Below are 19,652 nucleotides of genomic sequence, written 5' to 3'. Positions count from 1 at the left end.
AGCCTTTCTTACCTCATTTTTTCTCACCTCTTCATGTAGGTTTATTCAAATCAATACCTTTCTGCAGATGTTGGTACTAATGTGTGAAATAATTTCATACTAACTAGTGCAAAAATCTTCTACTTTTCCAAAATATGAATGTTTCAGAACATGGATTTTAAAGCTGCTTAGCCTAAAGAAAAACTAGGTCATCTTCAAAAACAAAATGTGGGGCCAACTTAATTCAGTTCCCAGCTCAGGCCTTTCTCTGTCCACATCAGTCAGGCTTGAAAATAAAATGGAGGAGGTTAGATGCATTGTGGTTGGAGCAATGGGCTGAGATCCAAGGAGGCCAGGGTTCAAATCCTATAAATGCTCCTTGTGACCTTGGGCAACTCACTTGACTTTCCATTGCCTCAGGTACAGATTTAGATTGTGAGCTCTCCAGTAACAAGAAAATACTTAAATGTAACTCATCTTGAGCTTTCAATAAAAAGACATCAGCTAAATGCAAAATCCCGGGTAGGGGAGTCAATTCAGGCACAGGGTAATTTCTTTCTTTCTTTTATATCCTCCTTCCAGCATAGCTGGACTAAAGTAAGTTGAGAGGAGAGTAATAACTAGAGAAAACATTTCCTGGTAGTTTTTGAATAAAGGCTTACAACCTTGGTTCTAGCTGAATTGGAAGCTCAAAGCATTGAGAAAATTGTCAGTCCAAATTTTAAAAAAAAAGAACATTTCTGTCTCTAAAAATGGATTAATGTAGAATGCCGTTATGTAAAGTCAGGGTTTTCTAGAGTGGGATATACTGTGAAAAATAAAATTACAGCTACTTGTTTTTTGATTTCCAGCTTAGGCCAGCTGAACTTTCTAGCTAAAATTGTGTTTATGCAGTCAGTTACCGCACACTGATGAAACAATTTAAGGATTAGGGTGTGATCTTTCTGGAGCCAATCATATCAGGATGATAATGAGACAGTTCCATATTTTGGCAGCTACAGAAAAAATGCATCAGAATTCTGTTCTTTCTGTGTATTGACTTATTGCATAAGGAGTGATTATAAAAGCACCAGCACATAAGCCACCCAGAGGTCTTAATATACATGGCCCTTTATCACCATAAATACCCTATTTTCATATAAGAGAGGGGTAGGTGACAGCTTAAAAGCATATGAAGCTTTGTTTAAATCATTTTTATTTTTAAAATTGTTCCATGCTGTTCCTACTAGCAGATTTGTTTGGATCCACCATATGGAGCTTGATGGAATCAAATTTGGCCCACAGCAATGTTAACTTTCTGACGTTTAACTCTTATACAAAATCAGCTATCGACCAGGGGGAGGGGGCGGTTCTAGGCTTCACATTGCTGCAGGCATAATGTAACTAGTTTTAGAAATTAATGCTTAGGTATTCTTTCCCTCTTTCAAATGGCATAGAGGTTCAAAAAAGGGAGATGCATTAATGACTTCATTAGATTGAATCATTGAATCTATTTTCTACATTACTTGAATATACATGAATTTAATCAAACAAACAAAAAAGGTAAAAATGGCTCATCCGGTCGTACAGGAAACAGCTCTGCAAAATCTCTAGTGCTATTTTGATCACTAGGTCTCTTCCTGAGGTGTCACTGAAGATATGAAATAGATATGATCCCACTTCCAGACCTCTTCCACATAATTTATGGAGAGGTGTTACTGAGCCTTGAAGAAAACTTGTATGGTTCCACTAAAGCAAAAATAAAGCATTAGCATGTAAATATGATAGTGATAGGGCACGATAGTGCAGGTAATAATTAGCAATTATTAAAATATTTTATTTTTATGTTCTTATTATGTCATTTGAAAGCTGTTTAATGGCCTATATGAAATAAGCTGCTGCTTTGGGTTCCAGTGGTCTATCCACATTCCTTTGAATAAATAAATCACAATTTTAGTGCTAACAGAAAAGCCAAAGATTGAATAGACATAAAGTACATTCTCACCCTTAGGGGAGGTGTTTCTCAAACCATTCCTGGAATAACCCCCCTAGTCAGTCTGTTTTCTAGGATATCCATATTGAATATACATATGAGAGATTTGCCTCTACTGTGTACCAATATGTCTTATGTATATTCATTAGGGATACCCCGAAAATCAAACTGGTTAGTGGGGTATGCCAGGAATGGCTTGAGAAAACACTGCTTTAGAGCACGAGTAAGGCAGGTTATTTTGAGGAACTGCACAGACTGGATAAATGGACAAATCTGGGATTTGGGTATTGTCAGTCAAGCATCTTTCATGAGTCTTAAACTCAGTAAATACATTTTATTTTTATACAGTAGCTAATTATTTGGGGCATCTTACTGTAAAAATATAAACTTTAAAACTAACAAGCATAAATTCACCATCTACATATGCACACGTTAGAATTTATAGGATTTTGTTTTCTTGATTTTCCTTCTTTGACTTGTGTGTACCATATTTTTGTTGCATCAGCCCATCTGAAAGTGCATCTACATGTTTCAGTTGATACTGCAGCTTTCCTCAACATCCATTAAGTGTTTGTCTTTTTCTTAAAGGCTGCAACAATGTCTTCACTAGATGATGGCTCTTACGAAGATCGAAAACAGAATTCAGGAGCAATCTCGGATTTTCCACCACCAGCTGGCCGTGAAATCATTTTGCGAACAACTGTACCTCGACCTGCACCTTACTCTAAAGCACTGCCACAACGCATGTACAGTGTCTTAACAAAAGAGGATTTCAGACTTGCTGGGGCCTTTTCAGCTGACACATCATTCTTCTAAGCCTCTTAGCTCTCTGAATCCCATTGCATATGGTTACCCTTCCCTCTCCAGTAAGCAGCAGAGTATCTGTACATGGCTTTGCTACCCATGTACAAATGCAGAATAATCTTGAGAGCCAGCAACATCTAAATGTACCTGCCCTAAGCCTTCATGTAGTTTTGTGATAGTCTTTGAGACAGAACTTAATCAATACTCATTTGCTAAGTGCAATATTTAAAGTTGTTGTGGACTATTTATGAAAGTCTTAGTATATTACTTAGCTTCTTTTTTTTTTTTTTTTTTTTGAGTGAAACGTGAATGTAGTGTATAAGCATTAATGTATAATAAAGCATTGATAGTAAATCATTAAACTTAATTTTATGTAAATATTCTAGGATCCTCACCAGTGCCAAACCTAAGGCAGTGCAAACCTTAAATTAGCCAAACAGGTTGACGGATTTGAGCCTTTTTTTACACTAAAAGCACTCTGTACAGTCTAATCACTTTGTAGAATTTGTTCTATTTATTATTTCTAGTATGCATCAAATAAGTTCTGATAACCTAATTTTGGATAAGCAGTGTGATTCTCAAGCTATAGTGATGATTTAAAGATTCTGTATACTGAAATAATTATTTTATGGACATACTCTGATGCATAGTTATGAAAGACCAGGACAGTTTCATGTAATTGACTTTTTCACTGAATATGAAAACAGATTATTTCTGAAACTGTATAATAAGCCTCAAATGAAAATAGATTCTAATGTATTCTCAAATGATGTATACTGATTTTGAGTTGGCCAATGTTATGGCTCCATTGCCTGTAAACTCAAACTGGAACAGCTATCTCGTGAAATTTGTCTGTAGGCAGGACATACTGTGGAACTTGAAATGTTGTGTTTTCCAATTTAGATGTTTTGGTAATTGTCATTCCATAAGTATGAATTCTGTGCTAACGACTGTAACCCTTCATATGAAAGATACTCTGCAAGCATTGCGCTTTGAATGTAAAATGAATATGTAAACAGCAAATGTTTCTTTTAAAGAGATCTTGCTTAAACACAAATAGGGTAAAGGATTAAATATGATCTTTTAAAATTAATGATTAATAAAGACATTGCTCTTTAAATGGTTTAATACCTTCTGTATTGAGATAACAAACTTATAATAGACTATACTTGCGTTTGAAATTTTGTTCAAAATTCCAATAGTCATAATATTTGTGTTCTTATATAGATATTTGAGTAACTAGAACCTTAAATCTCCTGATAGGGGAAATCACAAAGATTATATCACCCTCTATCACATATAGGAGTCCTTGTTTTTCCTACTGGGGGGGGGGGGGGGAACAAACCAGTGTAAAAAAAAAAAAAACTCCAAACTGTTTTGAACAAACTATCAAATGTAAATATAGTTGATTGAATTGTAACTACACAAAGATTTAAAATGGGAGAATCCCCTGTAATATAAAGACATAAAGGTACAACTTCTTTGCAGATCAATATGTTTTTATGGAGTCAGCCTAAGTAGTAAAAGTGAGAGAAAATATGCTGCAATTAATTCTTACATTGGCTTAATAAATAGTACCTGACTTAAGAGCCTGAGTTTATCCAGAGACAGTGTGACTATTAGAAACCTTGCTCTACCAAAATACAATGTCTTTTAAATATCTTCATACCCTTGTACACTTTTCACATTCTGCTGGCTACAAAAACGCAATTCAAAATGCATTAAAGTAGGAGGGTTCTTTTTTCCCTGATCAATACAACCCATTCTGCACCTTCAGTGTGAAAGAACAGTTACACAAGTATTCAAACAGTAATTAAAAATTAAAAATCTTGATTGCATTCACTCCTTTTCTCAAGGAAAACCAAAACTACCTCTCGTTCCTAAAATTTCCTTGACAAAGTACATCAGTAGTTAACTAGACTCCACCCATGTCCACAGGGTGATTCAAAAATTCTTAAATGAAAATTCAAGCAGATTCTAATGAAGAAAACAGGGATGAGCATAAGCTCTGGCAAGTAAGGCTGGTGCAAGAGTTTCTGCCCCCCCCCCCCCCCCCCCCCGCAACTTATAAATTGATGCCCTGTTTCCAAGCTTCAAGTTTTTATTAAGCAGCTTAATATACCGCCCTAGGGACAAGCCATCAGAGCACTTTACATTACAAGTCTATAAAGAATAATAAAAGCAGAAAAGAACTCTATATACAAGGAGTGGCCTAGTGGTTAGGGTGGTGGACTTTGGTCCTGGGGACCTGAGGAACTGAGTTCAATTTCCACTTCAGGCACAGGCAGCTCCGTGTGCCTCTGGGCAAGTCACTTAACCCTCCATTGCCCCAGGTACAAATAAGTACCTGTATACAATATGTAAGCCGCATTGAGCCTGCCATGATTGGGAAAGCGCGGGGTACAAATGTAACAAAAAAATAGTATATAGATGGGTACAAAGCAGGAAGAAAAGAGGAGAGGACATTAAGAGAGAGCAAAAAAAAAAAATCATGTAACCACACAATCAGTGGTCTGCAAAATGTGGCTAAGGCCAAAGGCAACAATAAACAAATAGGTCTTAAGCTGAGCCATAAAAGCAGGCAAAGTTTCCAACAGGAGTGCTATGGGACCAGTGTTCTAGAGCTGTGGGCCTATAACACTAGTGAGGTAATGCTGACGACACAAAGTTATTCAAAGTTGTTAAATTGCAAGAGGATTGTGAAAAATTACAAGAGGACCTTATGAGACTGAGAGCTTGGGCATCTAAATGGCAGGTGACGTTTAATGTGAGCAAGTGCAAAGTGATGCATGTGGGAAAGAGGAACCCGAATTTTAGTTATGTAATGCAAGGTTCCACGTTAGGAGTCACCGACTGGGAAAGGGATTTAGGCGGCTAAGAAAGCAAATAGAATGTTGGGTATTATTCGGAAAGGAATGGAAAACAAAAATGAGGACATTATAATGCCTTTGTATCACTCCATGGTGCGACCACACCTTGACTATTGTGTTCAATTCTGGTCACCGCATCTCAAAAAAGATATAGTGGAATTACAAAAGATACAGAGAAGGGCAACAAAAATGATAAAGGGGATGGGTGACATTCCTGTGAGGAAAGGCTAAAGTGGCTAGGGCTCTTCAGCTTGGAGAAAAGATGGCTGAGGGGAAATATGATAGAGGTCTATAAAATAAGTGGAGTGGAATGGGTAGACGTGAATCGCTAGTTTACTGTTTCCAAAAATACTAGGACTAGGGGGCACGAAATGAAGCTAGAAAGTAGTAAGTTTAAAATGAATCTGAGAAAATATTTCTTCACTCAACGTGTAATTAAACTTTGGAATTCGTTGCCAGATAATGTAGTAAAAGCTGTTAGCTTAGTGGAGTTTAAAAAAGGTTTGGATGGCTTCCTAAAGGAAAAATCCATAGACCATTATTAAAATGGACTTGGGGAAAATCCACTGCTTATTTCTAGGATAGTCAAATATCAATAGCAATGCTCTACTATATCGTTTGCAATACTCAATACATAGCTAGTAGAGATAAACTAGGGAGTGAAATACGTTTGTTGTCAGGGAAAGTCTCATAGAATCACTGGGGTGATACTTGGCACCAATACAGGTGAACCCCTGTTTAGTGACGCTTATAATCATAGACTGACCCCCTCCTGCCTCTATCTTTTTCTTGATTTTTTAGTTTGGGATTTTTCTAATAATTAAATCTTAATATTTTAACATTTGTCAATACTCCCATATGAGTGTAGGTGTTAGGTGATGTAGCAATACGGTGGCTGAGCTTATAACGCCCCTTTAATTGCTAAACCACACTTATCTGTAATGACGCTGTTCTCCGATTCACAAGTCTTCCTATTTAGCCTGTAGTCCCGAACGAGTGATCCCGACAGGTGCCTGTTTTGCTCCACACCGCTTTTTCAAGGGATACTAATAGCATCGGCTCCTATGCTCATTACATCCAGCATAGATGGAATTGCAGTAATCAAACTGAGTTAAACCAATGATTGAACTAACAGTCTAAATATATCAGGCAAGGAATATGATCTGGATTCGTCTCCGCTTCCAAACAGACCTGAAGGATTTTTTCACTACTGAGGGAAACCTGAGGGTTGAACCTGAGGTAACTGTCCATTAATACACCCAGTACTCTAAGCGTAGTGTCTAGGGGGTAGGACATGTTGCCAATGGTAAAATTATTATATACGGTACGGTCAAAGGGATTGGTTATCACAAGAAATATAGTTTTATCTCTAACCTAAATGTAAATTTGGAGTGCCAGGATTCCAACAAATCAAGACCAAGCCAAATCTTACGAACAATTTCTGGAAGGCCAGTCTTGAAAGGGATATAGATTGTGACATCATCTGCATACATTAAAGTGCAGAACCCTGCTGCCGCCGGTCTTTCATCTAACAAAACCATCATAACATTGAACAGGATTGGATATAGCAGCGAGTCCTGTGGCACCCTGCAGTCAGAAGACCAGGATGGTGAGAAACAACCTTACAATTTTACCTGATATGATCTAGATTGTAGGAAGCCGCGGAACCATTGGTGAACCTTTCCACACAGTCCGAATTGTCAAACAGGCCTAAAAGTAACTCATGATCAATGAGGTCAAAGGCACTTGACATGTCAAACTGCATCACTAAAATCTTAAAGCCTAGACAGATTGCTTTCCTAAAATCAGATATTAAGGTTGTCAAGTCTCAGTACTATAACAAGGCCTAAAGTCTGACTGGGATTTATGCAAGAGGAAGAAAAAAAAAAAAGATGATTCATAAGCTGAGTACCAACTATTCTCTCCATTACTTTAGTCAACAATGAAGTGACAGGCTTGTAATTATTAATGTCTCCCAATGAAGTCTGGGCCACTGTCTCTCTAATTTTCTACACTGCCTCTTCAGGAGGAGGATATCTTCACTGTACCAGGGTGATACCCTATGGGTGAGTTTGGGCAAAACTTTGATGGAAGCCATACTATTCAGGGTAGAACTACATAACTCATCCCACTTACACAAGAAATCCTTGCTGTCTGCTTCTTGATTTAAAAGGAGGAGAAGTGACAGTAGACTCAAAAGTCTAGTAGCTTCCCTCTAGTAAAAAGTGACCACCAGAGTCTTATGGTCTGACCAAGGGACATGGCACCAGAATGGGTCACCCAGGTAGAAATTCTCCATATGTACAGTTTTATAAGTCAGCAGATGACCCATAATGTGGGTTTGTATTATTTTTTTTCTTGTAGAGTTGATGTATAAGTTCATTTCTTACTTTCTGACTAGTGCGTTTGCAGAGTTTCTCTGCATAGTCAGAATTGTAAGTAGTAGCCAAAGGATTTTTGATCCTCAGTCCTTTGGGAATGATGTCATTCTTCTTGCAGATTGTCAGAAAGTAAAGATGACTGTTCACTTTTGTTTCTTTTTCCAAAAGTTTGTTCATTTGTTTTTTCATGCGGCTGTATGCGGTATCTTCCATCTTAAGTAGAGGAGTGTGGTAGCTGTGTTAGTCCACTCTTAAGGTTATCAATAGAAATCAAACAAAATAAAACATGGACTTTTCTAGGAAATTAGCCAAACCTTCTTTAAACCCTGCTAAGCTAACTGCTTTTACCACATTCTCTGGCAGTTTACTCGATGAGTGAAGAAATATTTTCTCATATTTGTTTTAAATGTACTACTCAGTAGCTTCTTTGCATGCCCCCTAGTCCTAGTATGTTTGGAAAGAGTAAACAAGTGACTCACATCCACTTGTTCCACTCCACTCAGTATTTTATATACTTCTATCATATCTCCAGTGGTGTAGCTAGGTGGATCGCCAGGGGAGTGGCCGCTCCGCCAAACAGAATTCTGCCAGTGCCTATTTTTTTTCTCATGTTGCATTGAAAATGTGTGCCGTCGGAAGTCCGCTTTCGCTCCCCCTGTGCCGTCAACCTGGCTCCGCTTCTGCATATCTCCCCTCAGCCGTCTCTTCTTCAAGCTAAAGAGTCCTAGCCGCTTTAGCCTTTCCTGATAGGGAAATCGTCCCATCTCCTTTATCATTTTCATCACCCTTCCTTGTACCTTTTATAATTCACTATTTTGAGATGTGGTGACCAGAACTGCACACAGTATTTGACAAACCAGATACACAATATTGACCTGCTCACCTTTATTCACATGCTTCCCTTCAAAGAAGTGTAGTAGATTGGTGAGGCAGTCCCACAGAAGCAACTAAACTGTTCAATTTTCATGCCTCAGAGACCATTATTAGAGATGGAAACATTTGCAGTCTGAGTAGAGGTTGAACCAATATGCTCTTGAGGAAGGTACACCTATTTTGTTGAGGCTAGTATGGCACAATGAAAATCAATGCACCTGGTCTTTGTTATGTACAGTTTTATCTAAGGGTATTAGTGTGGAGGATCCAAACCTATTATTCCTTGCAGGGTGATCTTCAGATGCCCTGCTTGAATAGCAGATGGGATGTAATATTTTTGTTGCCGTGAATACGTTTAGTTATGGAGTTCCCACTGTTGAATAGATTAAACCACTTCTGGATCTAGTGACTATTTGTGAGGTTCACAGGTGAAGCTACCATTGAGAAGGCTGGCAAAAAGTCAGAATTGCCCACTGGTATAGCATATGAACAAATTATTTGGTATTTTAGATAGGGAATCTGAAGACATTATTTGGGCTTGGAGGAGCAGCTAGTCTCATGATTGTTGAAATTTGGTATGTCAGTGTATGGGTTGATGTACCAGGACAATACCAACCAAAACAGAAGGTTTATGTTATGTTACGTTCACAGAGTATAGATCGCTCTGGGGAAGTTAAAATTTTTTAATTAAACATGGATGGGATCCACTCTCCAACCAAGCATACTAAATTCCTAACTTTTTTGAAAAAAAAAAAAAAGGTACTGCTATTCCTTTGCTACAAGAGAGTAAAGACTACGAATGTGTCTAACACCACTCACGCAAAAATAGAAAAAAGAAGAAACTTGGGGGAAAAGACCTCATCACCTGCTCTTGCAAGCCTAAAGCAATCAGACCATCATGGTCATATATGTGCACTTTATAATTATTGGTCAAAAAAAACCCAACCAACCACAAAGGTTGTGTAAAATGCTCACTACTTTTTTTTTTGTTTGTTTGAAAACTTTTTTTATATCAATTTAAATTGCATCATTCATCAATTTGAAACAAACAAAAATCAAAAACGAAAGTGTAACTAACTGTGTAACCATTGCCAAATAATCGAAAGAAAATAAAGGTCCAGCTTGACTTAACTGGCTGAGCTTGACTGTATGCAATTCTCCTAAATGGAATCTGAACCCGACGTAGTATTCGCGAAGCGCCACTGCTGAGCCTGAACTGGTTATCTTGTGTCCCCTGAGGAAGCCTTTTTGGTGAAATGGGTCCGTCGGGTATTGAGCATTTTACACAACCTTTGTGGTTGGTTGGGGGTTTTTTGACAGATGATTATAAAGTGCACATATATGACCATGATGGTCTGATTGCTTTAGGCTTGCAAGAGCAGGTCATGAGGTCTTTTCCCCCAGGTTTTTTCTTTTTTTCTATATTTGCTTGAGTGGTGTTAGACACATTCATAGTCTTTACTGGCTTGTTTTGTATTACCATTGAGGTTGATTTGGAGCGAGGTTCCCCCCCCCTTTTTTTTTTTCCTTTGTACATACTTTGTTACAAGAGACCCATTTGTCAGCTAGTGAACACAAAGCATCCTAAAATACTAGGCAAATAGCGCTATTTTAGCAAAGAAGGGCTTGCCCCTAAACATGCATACAATTTTGGTGGATCCCAATGGACTCTATATGGTAATAGTGTGGGAATTGGGAGGATGGGAAATTGATGATTTCTAATATTTATGCCCCCAGTGTTTATGATCATGGGATTTTCTCCAAACTGGTGGCTGTGATAGATCAACGTGAAGGATATCCCCATACTATGGGAGGGGATTTTAATGTGACTGCTGGACATTTGGGTTCTTAAAAGAATTTCTTTAACTTCTTCCTTGCTAACCTCCTGACAGCAGTCATATCATTGCACATAAAATATGACTGGTTCACACAGCTGTGCATGCCATTTATGACAATTACCAACACAGATCAATTACAGCCAGTAAATATAAGGTGACCCATGAGGCTCTTCCTAACACTATTGTTCCAAGGTGACTGAGGAATAGTTTTGGGAGATACTGAAAGAAGGTTGGTTCAAAAAATTTAAATTTTTATTTTAACAGATAAGCCACAAAAGTTTTGTACAAATATGTTAAAGATAATACCTATGTTAAATTGTTAAAGATATAATACTCAAATAGGTAACTGGTATTAAGGGACTGCCCCTTAAAAATAAATCCGTACTTGCTAGAAACATACCTTAAAATATAATTTATAGTTTATTTCATTTTCTATACCACCTGGCTTAAAAAAAAGATCACAACAGTTTAATCTGAAAATACAATATATAAAAAATAGAAAAGGAACTTCAAGTCAATAGATAGAAAAGATTCATACACTCAAGACCACTCATACCAACAATCTAATAAAAAATAACATAACAATCCATCATTAATTAAAAAATAGAAAGAATAACACAACAACAAATCTCATGAAGACATCCCCCCTAACTCTCCAGGAGTGTGACAACAAATGCCATCAAAAAATAATGAGCCTTTAAAAGACACTTAAAACGTGAAAGAGATTGCACTTCCCTTAAAGATTGGGGGACTGCATTCCACAAGGAAGTGCCAAATAGAAAAACACCCCCTTCCTAGTGGGAATCATTAAAATACATGTATCTAGGAATCACAGATTTCTTCTTGGAACATACTTTTTATCAAATTAGCAAGTGTCAAAAGTGTCTTCTCATATATGGCTCTATGAGTCAGAACCATCAATTTAAATCTTATCCTGTAATATATACGCAACCAATGATAATGTAGATACAAAGATGTAACATGATCAAACCTAGTAGTCCGCTCCAAAACCGGATGGCCGTATGTTGAAGAGTTTGAAGCTTCTTAAGATTCTCCTTAGAAGCCCCAACTAGTATAGCATTAATATAACCAAGTTGAGCCATAAAAGGTGTTTACAATAAAATCAGAAATGCTTGATATACTGTTATCAAACCTAATAAATCTTACTGAACAAAAGAAATGTAATGTTTGTCATGAAATGCCTAGCCACCATCTGGGGCTACCCCTTGGCCACTTAGAAGGTCTATCCCCAGCACAGCTCAGGTCTGCCTGCACCTGCCGCTTTTGCTCTACACTAGCACACTCTCTTCCACTGACTGGGTCACAACCGTCTCTGGGCGCATCTCCCAATCTCAAATTATCCCCAGTGATTTCTAGGTTACTGGAGGCCACACTCCCAGTGGTCCCACAGTTGCCAGAAAGCACTCACAGACCCAACACACAAACCACCAGGATTCTTTATCAGTACAGACAAGCAGAGTCAACAAACTAAGAGTGTTTATTGCCACAGAACTTGGAACAGTGAAACAGAAAAAGTGCAATCAGAACAACAATAACAGGTAACTGAAATATGGATCAATAATAACACTAACTAAACATCTGTACACTAAGTAGTACCTGGGAAGGTCTGAACATACAACTGTTCACAGAGCCTCAGCAAAGAGATCCTACACTCTTTTCTTCCTGGCTAAGACTAAGGCAAAACCCAGCACATTCCAAATGAAATTGAGCTCCTGGGCCAATCAGAGCCCAGAACAACAAGTTTGAAAGTATACTGCAGACCAGGGCCACCGATGGGGGGGGGGGGGGGGGCAAAATTCCCCCAGGCCCGGCCTCCAAGGGGGGCCTGGTACTGGGTCTCTCTTTCCTGCTCCTGATAGGACCTGGGTGATTGCGTCTCACCAGGAGCAGGAGAAAGAAAACTCCGGCACCGGGTCCCCTTTGGAGGCTGGGGAGGAGTAGACACAGGGCTTCAGGCTAGGGGCTCTGGCTTGGCTGGTGAGGGGCCCCAGGCCTCGCCAGCAGAAGAAGTCTTCCTCCAGCGCTGTTCTTCACTCTGCTGCATTGCCTGACAAGCAGCTGCTTTTCCCCTCAGATCAAAACCAAACAATGGGTGGGCAAAAGCAGCTGCAGAGGCAGAGTAGGCAATGCAGTGGAGTGAAGAACTGCACTGGAGGAAGACGACTTCTGCTGGTGGGGCCCAAGGTATTTGGAGTTGCGGGGTGGGGGGGGGGGGATAGCGGCCATCCAGGGGGCCCTACCCCGGGCCTGGCTCAGTCTCTCGGCGGCCCGGCTGCAGAGTGCCTTTCCAAAAGGCTTAAACAAAGAAAACAGCTTTGGTACTGCAGCAGCTTTGTAAAAGAAGCCCTTAACTATTATTGTTTCTTGATAGGTACCTTTTGCATGACAGCAGTGACTGCATATCTTGTTTTCATGCAAAGAATAACAAAGAGAAAAATTTACTCAGACATGACCTTTGATCTGTTCAGCTAAAATCTGATTTAATAAATTCATAAAGCCCACAGAAAACCAACCAAAGTGGTACATCATGATCTAGACCTATGAAGTTCAATAAACTACTGCAATAACATTCTAAACATTGAAACATGTAATTAATTACCGCTGGTATTTACATTATGTAATGCATGATCCCAACAGTAGAAGCTTCAAGATCTCGCAGGTCTTTTCCTCAGATGCAACTGTAGATCTAAGAAAGAAGTTTTCTAGAGTATACTGTGGGATAGGAATTCCCCCCCACCCACCCCAAAAAATGGTCACTTGGCAGTGTCCAGAGGAAACCAGATTAATAGATGCAAAAACTGTTTTCCTTCAGGCACATTTTTTGACCCCTGTTTTAACTATTCCTATTCCAGAACTCTCCAGATATAGAAGCTTCCTTCTCTAGTTCAACTGCTACATTTAAAGAGAATCCTGGCAAGTCTTGAAAGTTCATATACAACATATTTCTTGATGGGCATTTAAAAGCTAACAGCACCTGAATAAGAACATGGAATAAGTAGTGAGGATCACACTGTATCCATTATTAGAGAGAATATACTTGTATAGTATAGTTAGTCCGCCAATCTAGGATGATAAATGCATTGGAAATAACATGAGTGGCTCTCTTAATTACTACTACTAATAGCATTTATATAGCGCTACCAGACGCACGCAGCGCTGTACATTTGACATAGAGAGACAGTCCCTGCTCAAAGAGCTTACAATCTAGGTAACACAAACAGACAAGACATTATGGGCAAGGGAATTACAGGGTAAACAGGAACAGGGGAGGACGGCAAATGAGTAGCGGTTAGGAGCCAAAGGCAGTAGTGAAAAGGTGAGCTTTCAGCATAGATTTGAAGACAGGTAGAGATGGAGCTAGACGTATGGGTTGTTAATTCTACTGTTATGGCTTGAGGTTAGCATTAGGATTTGTTAACTTAATGTTTATTTTTTTCTGTTTTATGGTAATAAAAGACTGATCTCTGCTTAGGTAGATAGGCAGAATATTAATAAATAAAATAAACTTAAAAAAAAAAAGTAAACGGTATCACTATGTCCTCTGTTATTGGATCCTCAAGTTGTGGACTTTGATTTTCTTCAAGATAATGTTACTGATTATTTTTCTTTCCTTACTTTGCTGCAAAAGTTGTTTGCTTGGTTGTATATTTTAGAATTCATAAATTTAAAAAAAAAGTATCACAATGCACAAAGATTCCCATTTTTTCCTGGACCCATATGGCTATTCTGCCATGGTAAGAGTTAAGTATAATTTTCAACATTATTCAAAACTAGGATACTGCCACTGTTATTCAAAACAAATGTTATTTACCCAACTAAGGTGGCCAAAAACTTCCAACAGTTGCTAATTGTATTATATAAATGGAGGAAAAAAGCCTCTGTATTCCCGCGTCTGTTGTATCGGGATGGAATCTTCATAGGTTAAAAAAAAACCTCCAATTGTAACTTTAATAAACAAATCATCACATCTAACGAACACTTATCTTTAGTGTCGCCAATATAATTGCAATCTGGTTTCACTCTTGTACGCCCGACGGGGTCCCATTTCGCCATCACAGGCTTTGTCAAGGGAACAACCTCATGCTATGATGTGAATCTGTAAATAAACAAATTAACCCCTGCGTCAATGCCACACTCATACACTTAGTTACGGTTTGCGTTCATTCCTCTGACTTACTACGCTGTGCGATGTCGTTTAACAAACCAACATTGCCTAGAAAATGGAGTCTTAAAACTATCGCCCTGTGATGTCACTACTGTGTGATTGGTTGGCTTTATCGTCAGGAAATCTAGAGACAAGATCTTAAAGGGCCCATTCTACAAAAAAGTGGCCCATTGAATCGTGGTATTCAAACCTGTGGGTTCTAGAGATTTAAGTCTAAAGATACACCGTTGTTCTGCTTGAAGGAGACGTTTTGCTCTATTACCGCCTCTGATATCGGATGTAACCTGATCTATTGCAACACAACGAAATTCTGTAAAACCCACAGGTTTGAATACCACGATTCAATGGGCCACTTTTTTGTAGGATGGGCCCTTTAAGATCTTGTCTCTAGATTTCCTGACGATAAAGCCAATCAATCACACAGTAGTGACATTACAGGGCGATAGTTTTAAGACGCCATTTTCTAGGCAATGTTGGCTTGTTAAACGACATCGCACAGCGTAGTAAGTCAGTCAGAGGAATGAACGCAAACCATAACTAAGGGTATGAGTGTGGCATTGACGCAGGGGTTAATTTGTTTATTTACAGATTCATATCATAGCATGAGGTTGTTCCCTTGACAAAGCCTGTGACGGCGAAACGGGACCCCGTCGGGCGTACAAGAGTGAAACCAGATTGCAATTATATTGGCGACACTAAAGATAAGTGTTCGTTAGATGTGATGATTTGTTTATTAAAGTTACAATTGGAGGGTTTTTTTTAGCCTATGAAGATTCCATCCCGATACAACAGACGCGATTATGTTCTGAAGCGGGAATACAGAGGCTTTTTTCCTCCATTTATATAATACAATTAGCAACTGTTGGAAGTTTTTGGCCACCTTAGTTGGGTAAATAATTTTCAACATTGACAGCATAAGTAATGAAAAATAGAAATACCTAACAGATTTTTTTTTGTCTGAGTAGTTTGATCTCTGTTCCAAAAACGGCAAAATCAATGCCCTTTTTTAGCAGAGAATAAGACTAAATCTTTCCTTATATACTAATTCAAACCTTTGACCACGTAAAGATTTTCCAGCAAAGCCTCAACACGTAACTGTGTAAAATGTGCAATTTTAATGCATAGTCTCTGACATTTCCTCTACCAAATCCAGAATTTACCAATTATATGAATCATATTTGCAAATAAAGGACTGATTTAATTACTTTATTACAAAAATGTCACAAAATGCTTTTAATCCAGATAACAAAAACACAAACAGCACTTTATTTTTAGATTTTTGTAAAATACTTTGTGATGTCTGATCCATACTTGAAGGCTGAAGAAAGTCTCTTTATCTGGCTTCTTTCCTTGGCTTGTTTAGCTGTTCTCTAAAATAAATGCATATACAATGTTGAAGTAGTGTTTGTAGATCATGACATTTCAACTGAATTAATAAAAGCTGAAGCTGGATGCAATAACTTCATCCTACTAAGGAATGCTTGAAGGTTGGATGGGGTACAATAATCAATATTTATATCATAAAATAAGATACTAAACAATGGCATTCAACTACTTATGCTGCTGAGCGACCTGAATATTCCATATTATTTTATTCTGCACCACTTGAAGGGAATTAACAATGGATCTTCCTCGAACAAAACAGAAGACTGTTTCCTCAACATTTTGTTTAAAACATTACTATGATAACATTTGTAAGTGGAGTGCAATATTAGGTTATATCTGCAGCAGAGTTTTTACATTCTTTTAAATGTTTTTATTGTGATTTTGTACTTATTGTGGATTTGTTTGCATTTTGTAAACTGCTTAGATTTAGGCGGTATAGAAGTTTGAAAAATAAATAAATATCCTACATTATCCCGAAAGTAGGTTCAAGTTCAATGTGGCTTATATATTGTAGTTAAAGAAAACAGAGTAATGATTACAATATAGAAAATAATATTCTACAGTGATAGGGAAATATGGATGATTTGTAGGAATTCATATAATTGATAAGTGAGCCAGTAAATTTGTAACTTCTGAGTCTCAACAGAATAAGAAACTGGAATTTTATTGTTTATTAAAGTGAAGTCTAGTGAGATGGATTTTGAAATGAATTTGAAAAGAAATGGGATTTCAATAATTATGGAATTGTATGTAATCTGAATGAGATTTAATAGATTTAGGAAAAGAGTTCTAACATTTAGTTCCAATATAAGTGAAATCAGTAAATCATGTTGAAGGGCCTTCTCGTGTTGGGGGGTGGTTTTAGTCATGTTGGGGGGTGGGGGTCAGGTCATGTGCAGTAGGCTTCTCTAATTGGTGGGGGATTGGAAGGGAGTTAGATCTCTTTCATGGGGACAGGAGGGAGAGGAGATCATCTAGCCGGACAGAAGTTATGTGCCAGCCAATACTCAGTGCCAGCACTTGCATAGCTAAGCGGAGGTTAGGGCTGCTTTTCTGTGGTCCTAACTGTCCACTTAACTATGTAGGCAAAGGCACCGCATATCTGCCGGTTTTTCCCTGACTCCATCCCTGGCCCAACCTTCTACTGTCCAGACTTGTCATGGCCAGTTAGTGCTAATATTCAGCAGCACTGCCCAGTTAAATGTCTCTGAATAGTGGCAGCCAGCTTGCTTGGCATGGTGTAAGCAGGGGTGTAACCAGCATTGGATTTGGTGGGGGCGGGGTGGACTGGAAGGGGAACACATTTCCTCTCCCCCACTACTGCATTCCTTATCTTTGCTGGGGGGATGTTCAATGCCCACCAGCTGATGAGATCTGCTGCCAGAACTACCCCAGTAGGGAAGAAGTCAGTGGCCTCCCCCTTCCATCCTGCCACCGACATCGGTACTCCTCGTGAATGCTCAGCTCATGTGCGAGGAGTGCCAGTGTTGGCAGCAGGAAGGGAGGCAGCTGACTTCTTCCCTACTGAGGATGCACTGGGGCAGTTCTGGCAGTGGATCTCATCAGCTGGCGGGGATTGGGCATCCCCAGCAGCCAGTCAAAGCGTACTTCCAGTGGTGGATGCAGCCTGAGCCAAAAGTGTGTTTGGTGGGGGGGGGGGGGGGGGGGGGAGGCCAGGCAGGGTTTAAGTGGACAGGAACATCTCTTGCCTGCTTAAACCCCACTGAATATCGGATCCCTTCGTTCCCAAGTACAACCTACACCAGGAGCTTTATTCACAGTGTACACAATAATGTTTGTTTGTTTTAACGAATCAGTTGGGTACCAAAAAAATAAATAAAATAAAATTCAAGAGATCAGTCCTGGAATATGACACTGATGTGTTAACTTATAATAGCAAGTCACTATTCTGCATTGACCACATCAGCCTGCTTACTTTTCTTTATCCACTGAATGATCATCTTCATCTGAAAATGCCTAATTTTATTTTGCTATTTTCAGCACATTATCAAACTTTTAGACCCTTTAGAAAATTGATTTCAGAACTCAATTTAGAAAACCTTCTCTGTTTAAAGTATGTGCTTTCTCCTACTGGAAGACATCTAGAAACTGGTACAAGCCTCTGACAGTTCATGTCATCAGCTCTCCTGGATCCCCCTTTCCCCCAGAGATCACGTGGCAAGAGGAGGTGGCGAACAACTGCACAATGGACCTTGTCCTCCTCCTTCTCTGCCACCCTGGGTCCGACTGCAGCTGTGCATTGAATCATATAGTTCAAATGAACAGTCAGGCCCTAGATGGAAGTACAAACAAGAGGACAAACCTGACGTGCAGCTGTTCATTATCATCTCTTGCTCCAATTGGGGTATGGACGGAAGAAAAGACAAGCTAGGATAGGTATAATGTAAGGAGGTAACTGTAGCAAGCTGAGGGGAGGGGGTGCCATAGGGGTGAAGTAGAATTAGCTTCAGGCTGTGCTCATATAGGTGTGGTATAGAACAAGCTTTGGGGTGAGCTGTGGGAATGGTGGGGCAGGAAGCAAGTTTGATGTGTTATGGGAGTAGGGGACAGAGTAAGATACATATTATTAGATTGTAAGCTCTTTGAGCGGGGACTGTCTTTCATCTATGTTTGTGCAGTGCTGCGTATGCCTTGTAGCGCTATAGAAATGCTAAATAGTAGTAGTAGTACATATACTGTGGGGAGGGGGAGAAGATACGTATGGGTATGTGAGGGATGAAAAAGAAGAGGAGATGGGGCTGTGTGTGTGTGTGTGGGAGGGAATAGAAAGAAAGTTAGCAGGGAGTATGCACTGGTTGAAGAGATGGAGAGGTTGGGTATGTGCCACTGTGAGGAAGAGAGAGCGGTGGGGGTATGTGTATAGAGGGGGGGGGGGGACTTTGGGGACAGCCAGAATAAGGGATCTTGCTGGGAGTTAGAGGGAGAGAGAACAGGGGTGGGAGGAGGCAGGGAAGGCTGGGATGTGGGGAGAGAGAACAGAAGCAAGACAGACAGCTAGGGAGAGAGGAGTCTAAAGAGGGAAAAGGTGTAGGAGGGGAGAGATTTCAGGCCTGGGGGGAGGAGTCAAGCCTTATGAGGGTATTACTACTACTACTAGTACTTATCATTTCTATAGCGCTACTAGACGTACGCAGCGCTGTACACTTGAACATGAAGAGACAGTCCCTTCTGCACAAAAACATTTACAAATAAAGTATGATGAACTGAATAATTTTATAATACTATGAGCACAATTTTTAACATTTTTGTACAGAACTTTAAATTATTTTGCACAGAATTCCCCTAGGAATACATAGTACAGCAATATTCTAGTATTCATATCGTTTTCACTGTATGAGCAGT

General features: G+C 39.2%; 2 protein-coding genes across 2 annotated transcripts in view; one reads left to right on the top strand and one right to left on the bottom strand.

Annotated features, from left to right (window-relative positions):
* The window catches only part of RAB3GAP1 (RAB3 GTPase activating protein catalytic subunit 1), a 134,166-nt gene extending 130,291 nt beyond the window's left edge, over positions 1 to 3,875 (top strand). Inside the window, exon 24 of the mRNA XM_030209160.1 lies at positions 2,540 to 3,875. Within this exon, the coding sequence (XP_030065020.1) occupies positions 2,540 to 2,767 (228 nt within the window). The 3' untranslated portion in view covers positions 2,768 to 3,875. The remainder of the gene's footprint in view (positions 1 to 2,539) is intronic.
* Positions 3,876 to 15,935: 12,060 nt separating this feature from the next.
* LOC115474119 (DNA annealing helicase and endonuclease ZRANB3-like) overlaps positions 15,936 to 19,652 on the bottom strand; it is a 142,118-nt gene continuing 138,401 nt past the window's right edge. Inside the window, exon 21 of the mRNA XM_030209453.1 lies at positions 15,936 to 16,273. Coding sequence (XP_030065313.1) covers positions 16,175 to 16,273 — 99 coding nt within the window. The 3' untranslated portion in view covers positions 15,936 to 16,174. The remainder of the gene's footprint in view (positions 16,274 to 19,652) is intronic.

Source organism: Microcaecilia unicolor, chromosome 7 (assembly GCF_901765095.1).
Source record: "Microcaecilia unicolor chromosome 7, aMicUni1.1, whole genome shotgun sequence".
Classification (NCBI taxonomy): Eukaryota; Metazoa; Chordata; class Amphibia; order Gymnophiona; family Siphonopidae; genus Microcaecilia; species Microcaecilia unicolor.
The sequence above is the reverse complement of the archived record's forward strand: the minus strand, read 5'-3'. Positions and strand labels throughout refer to the sequence as shown.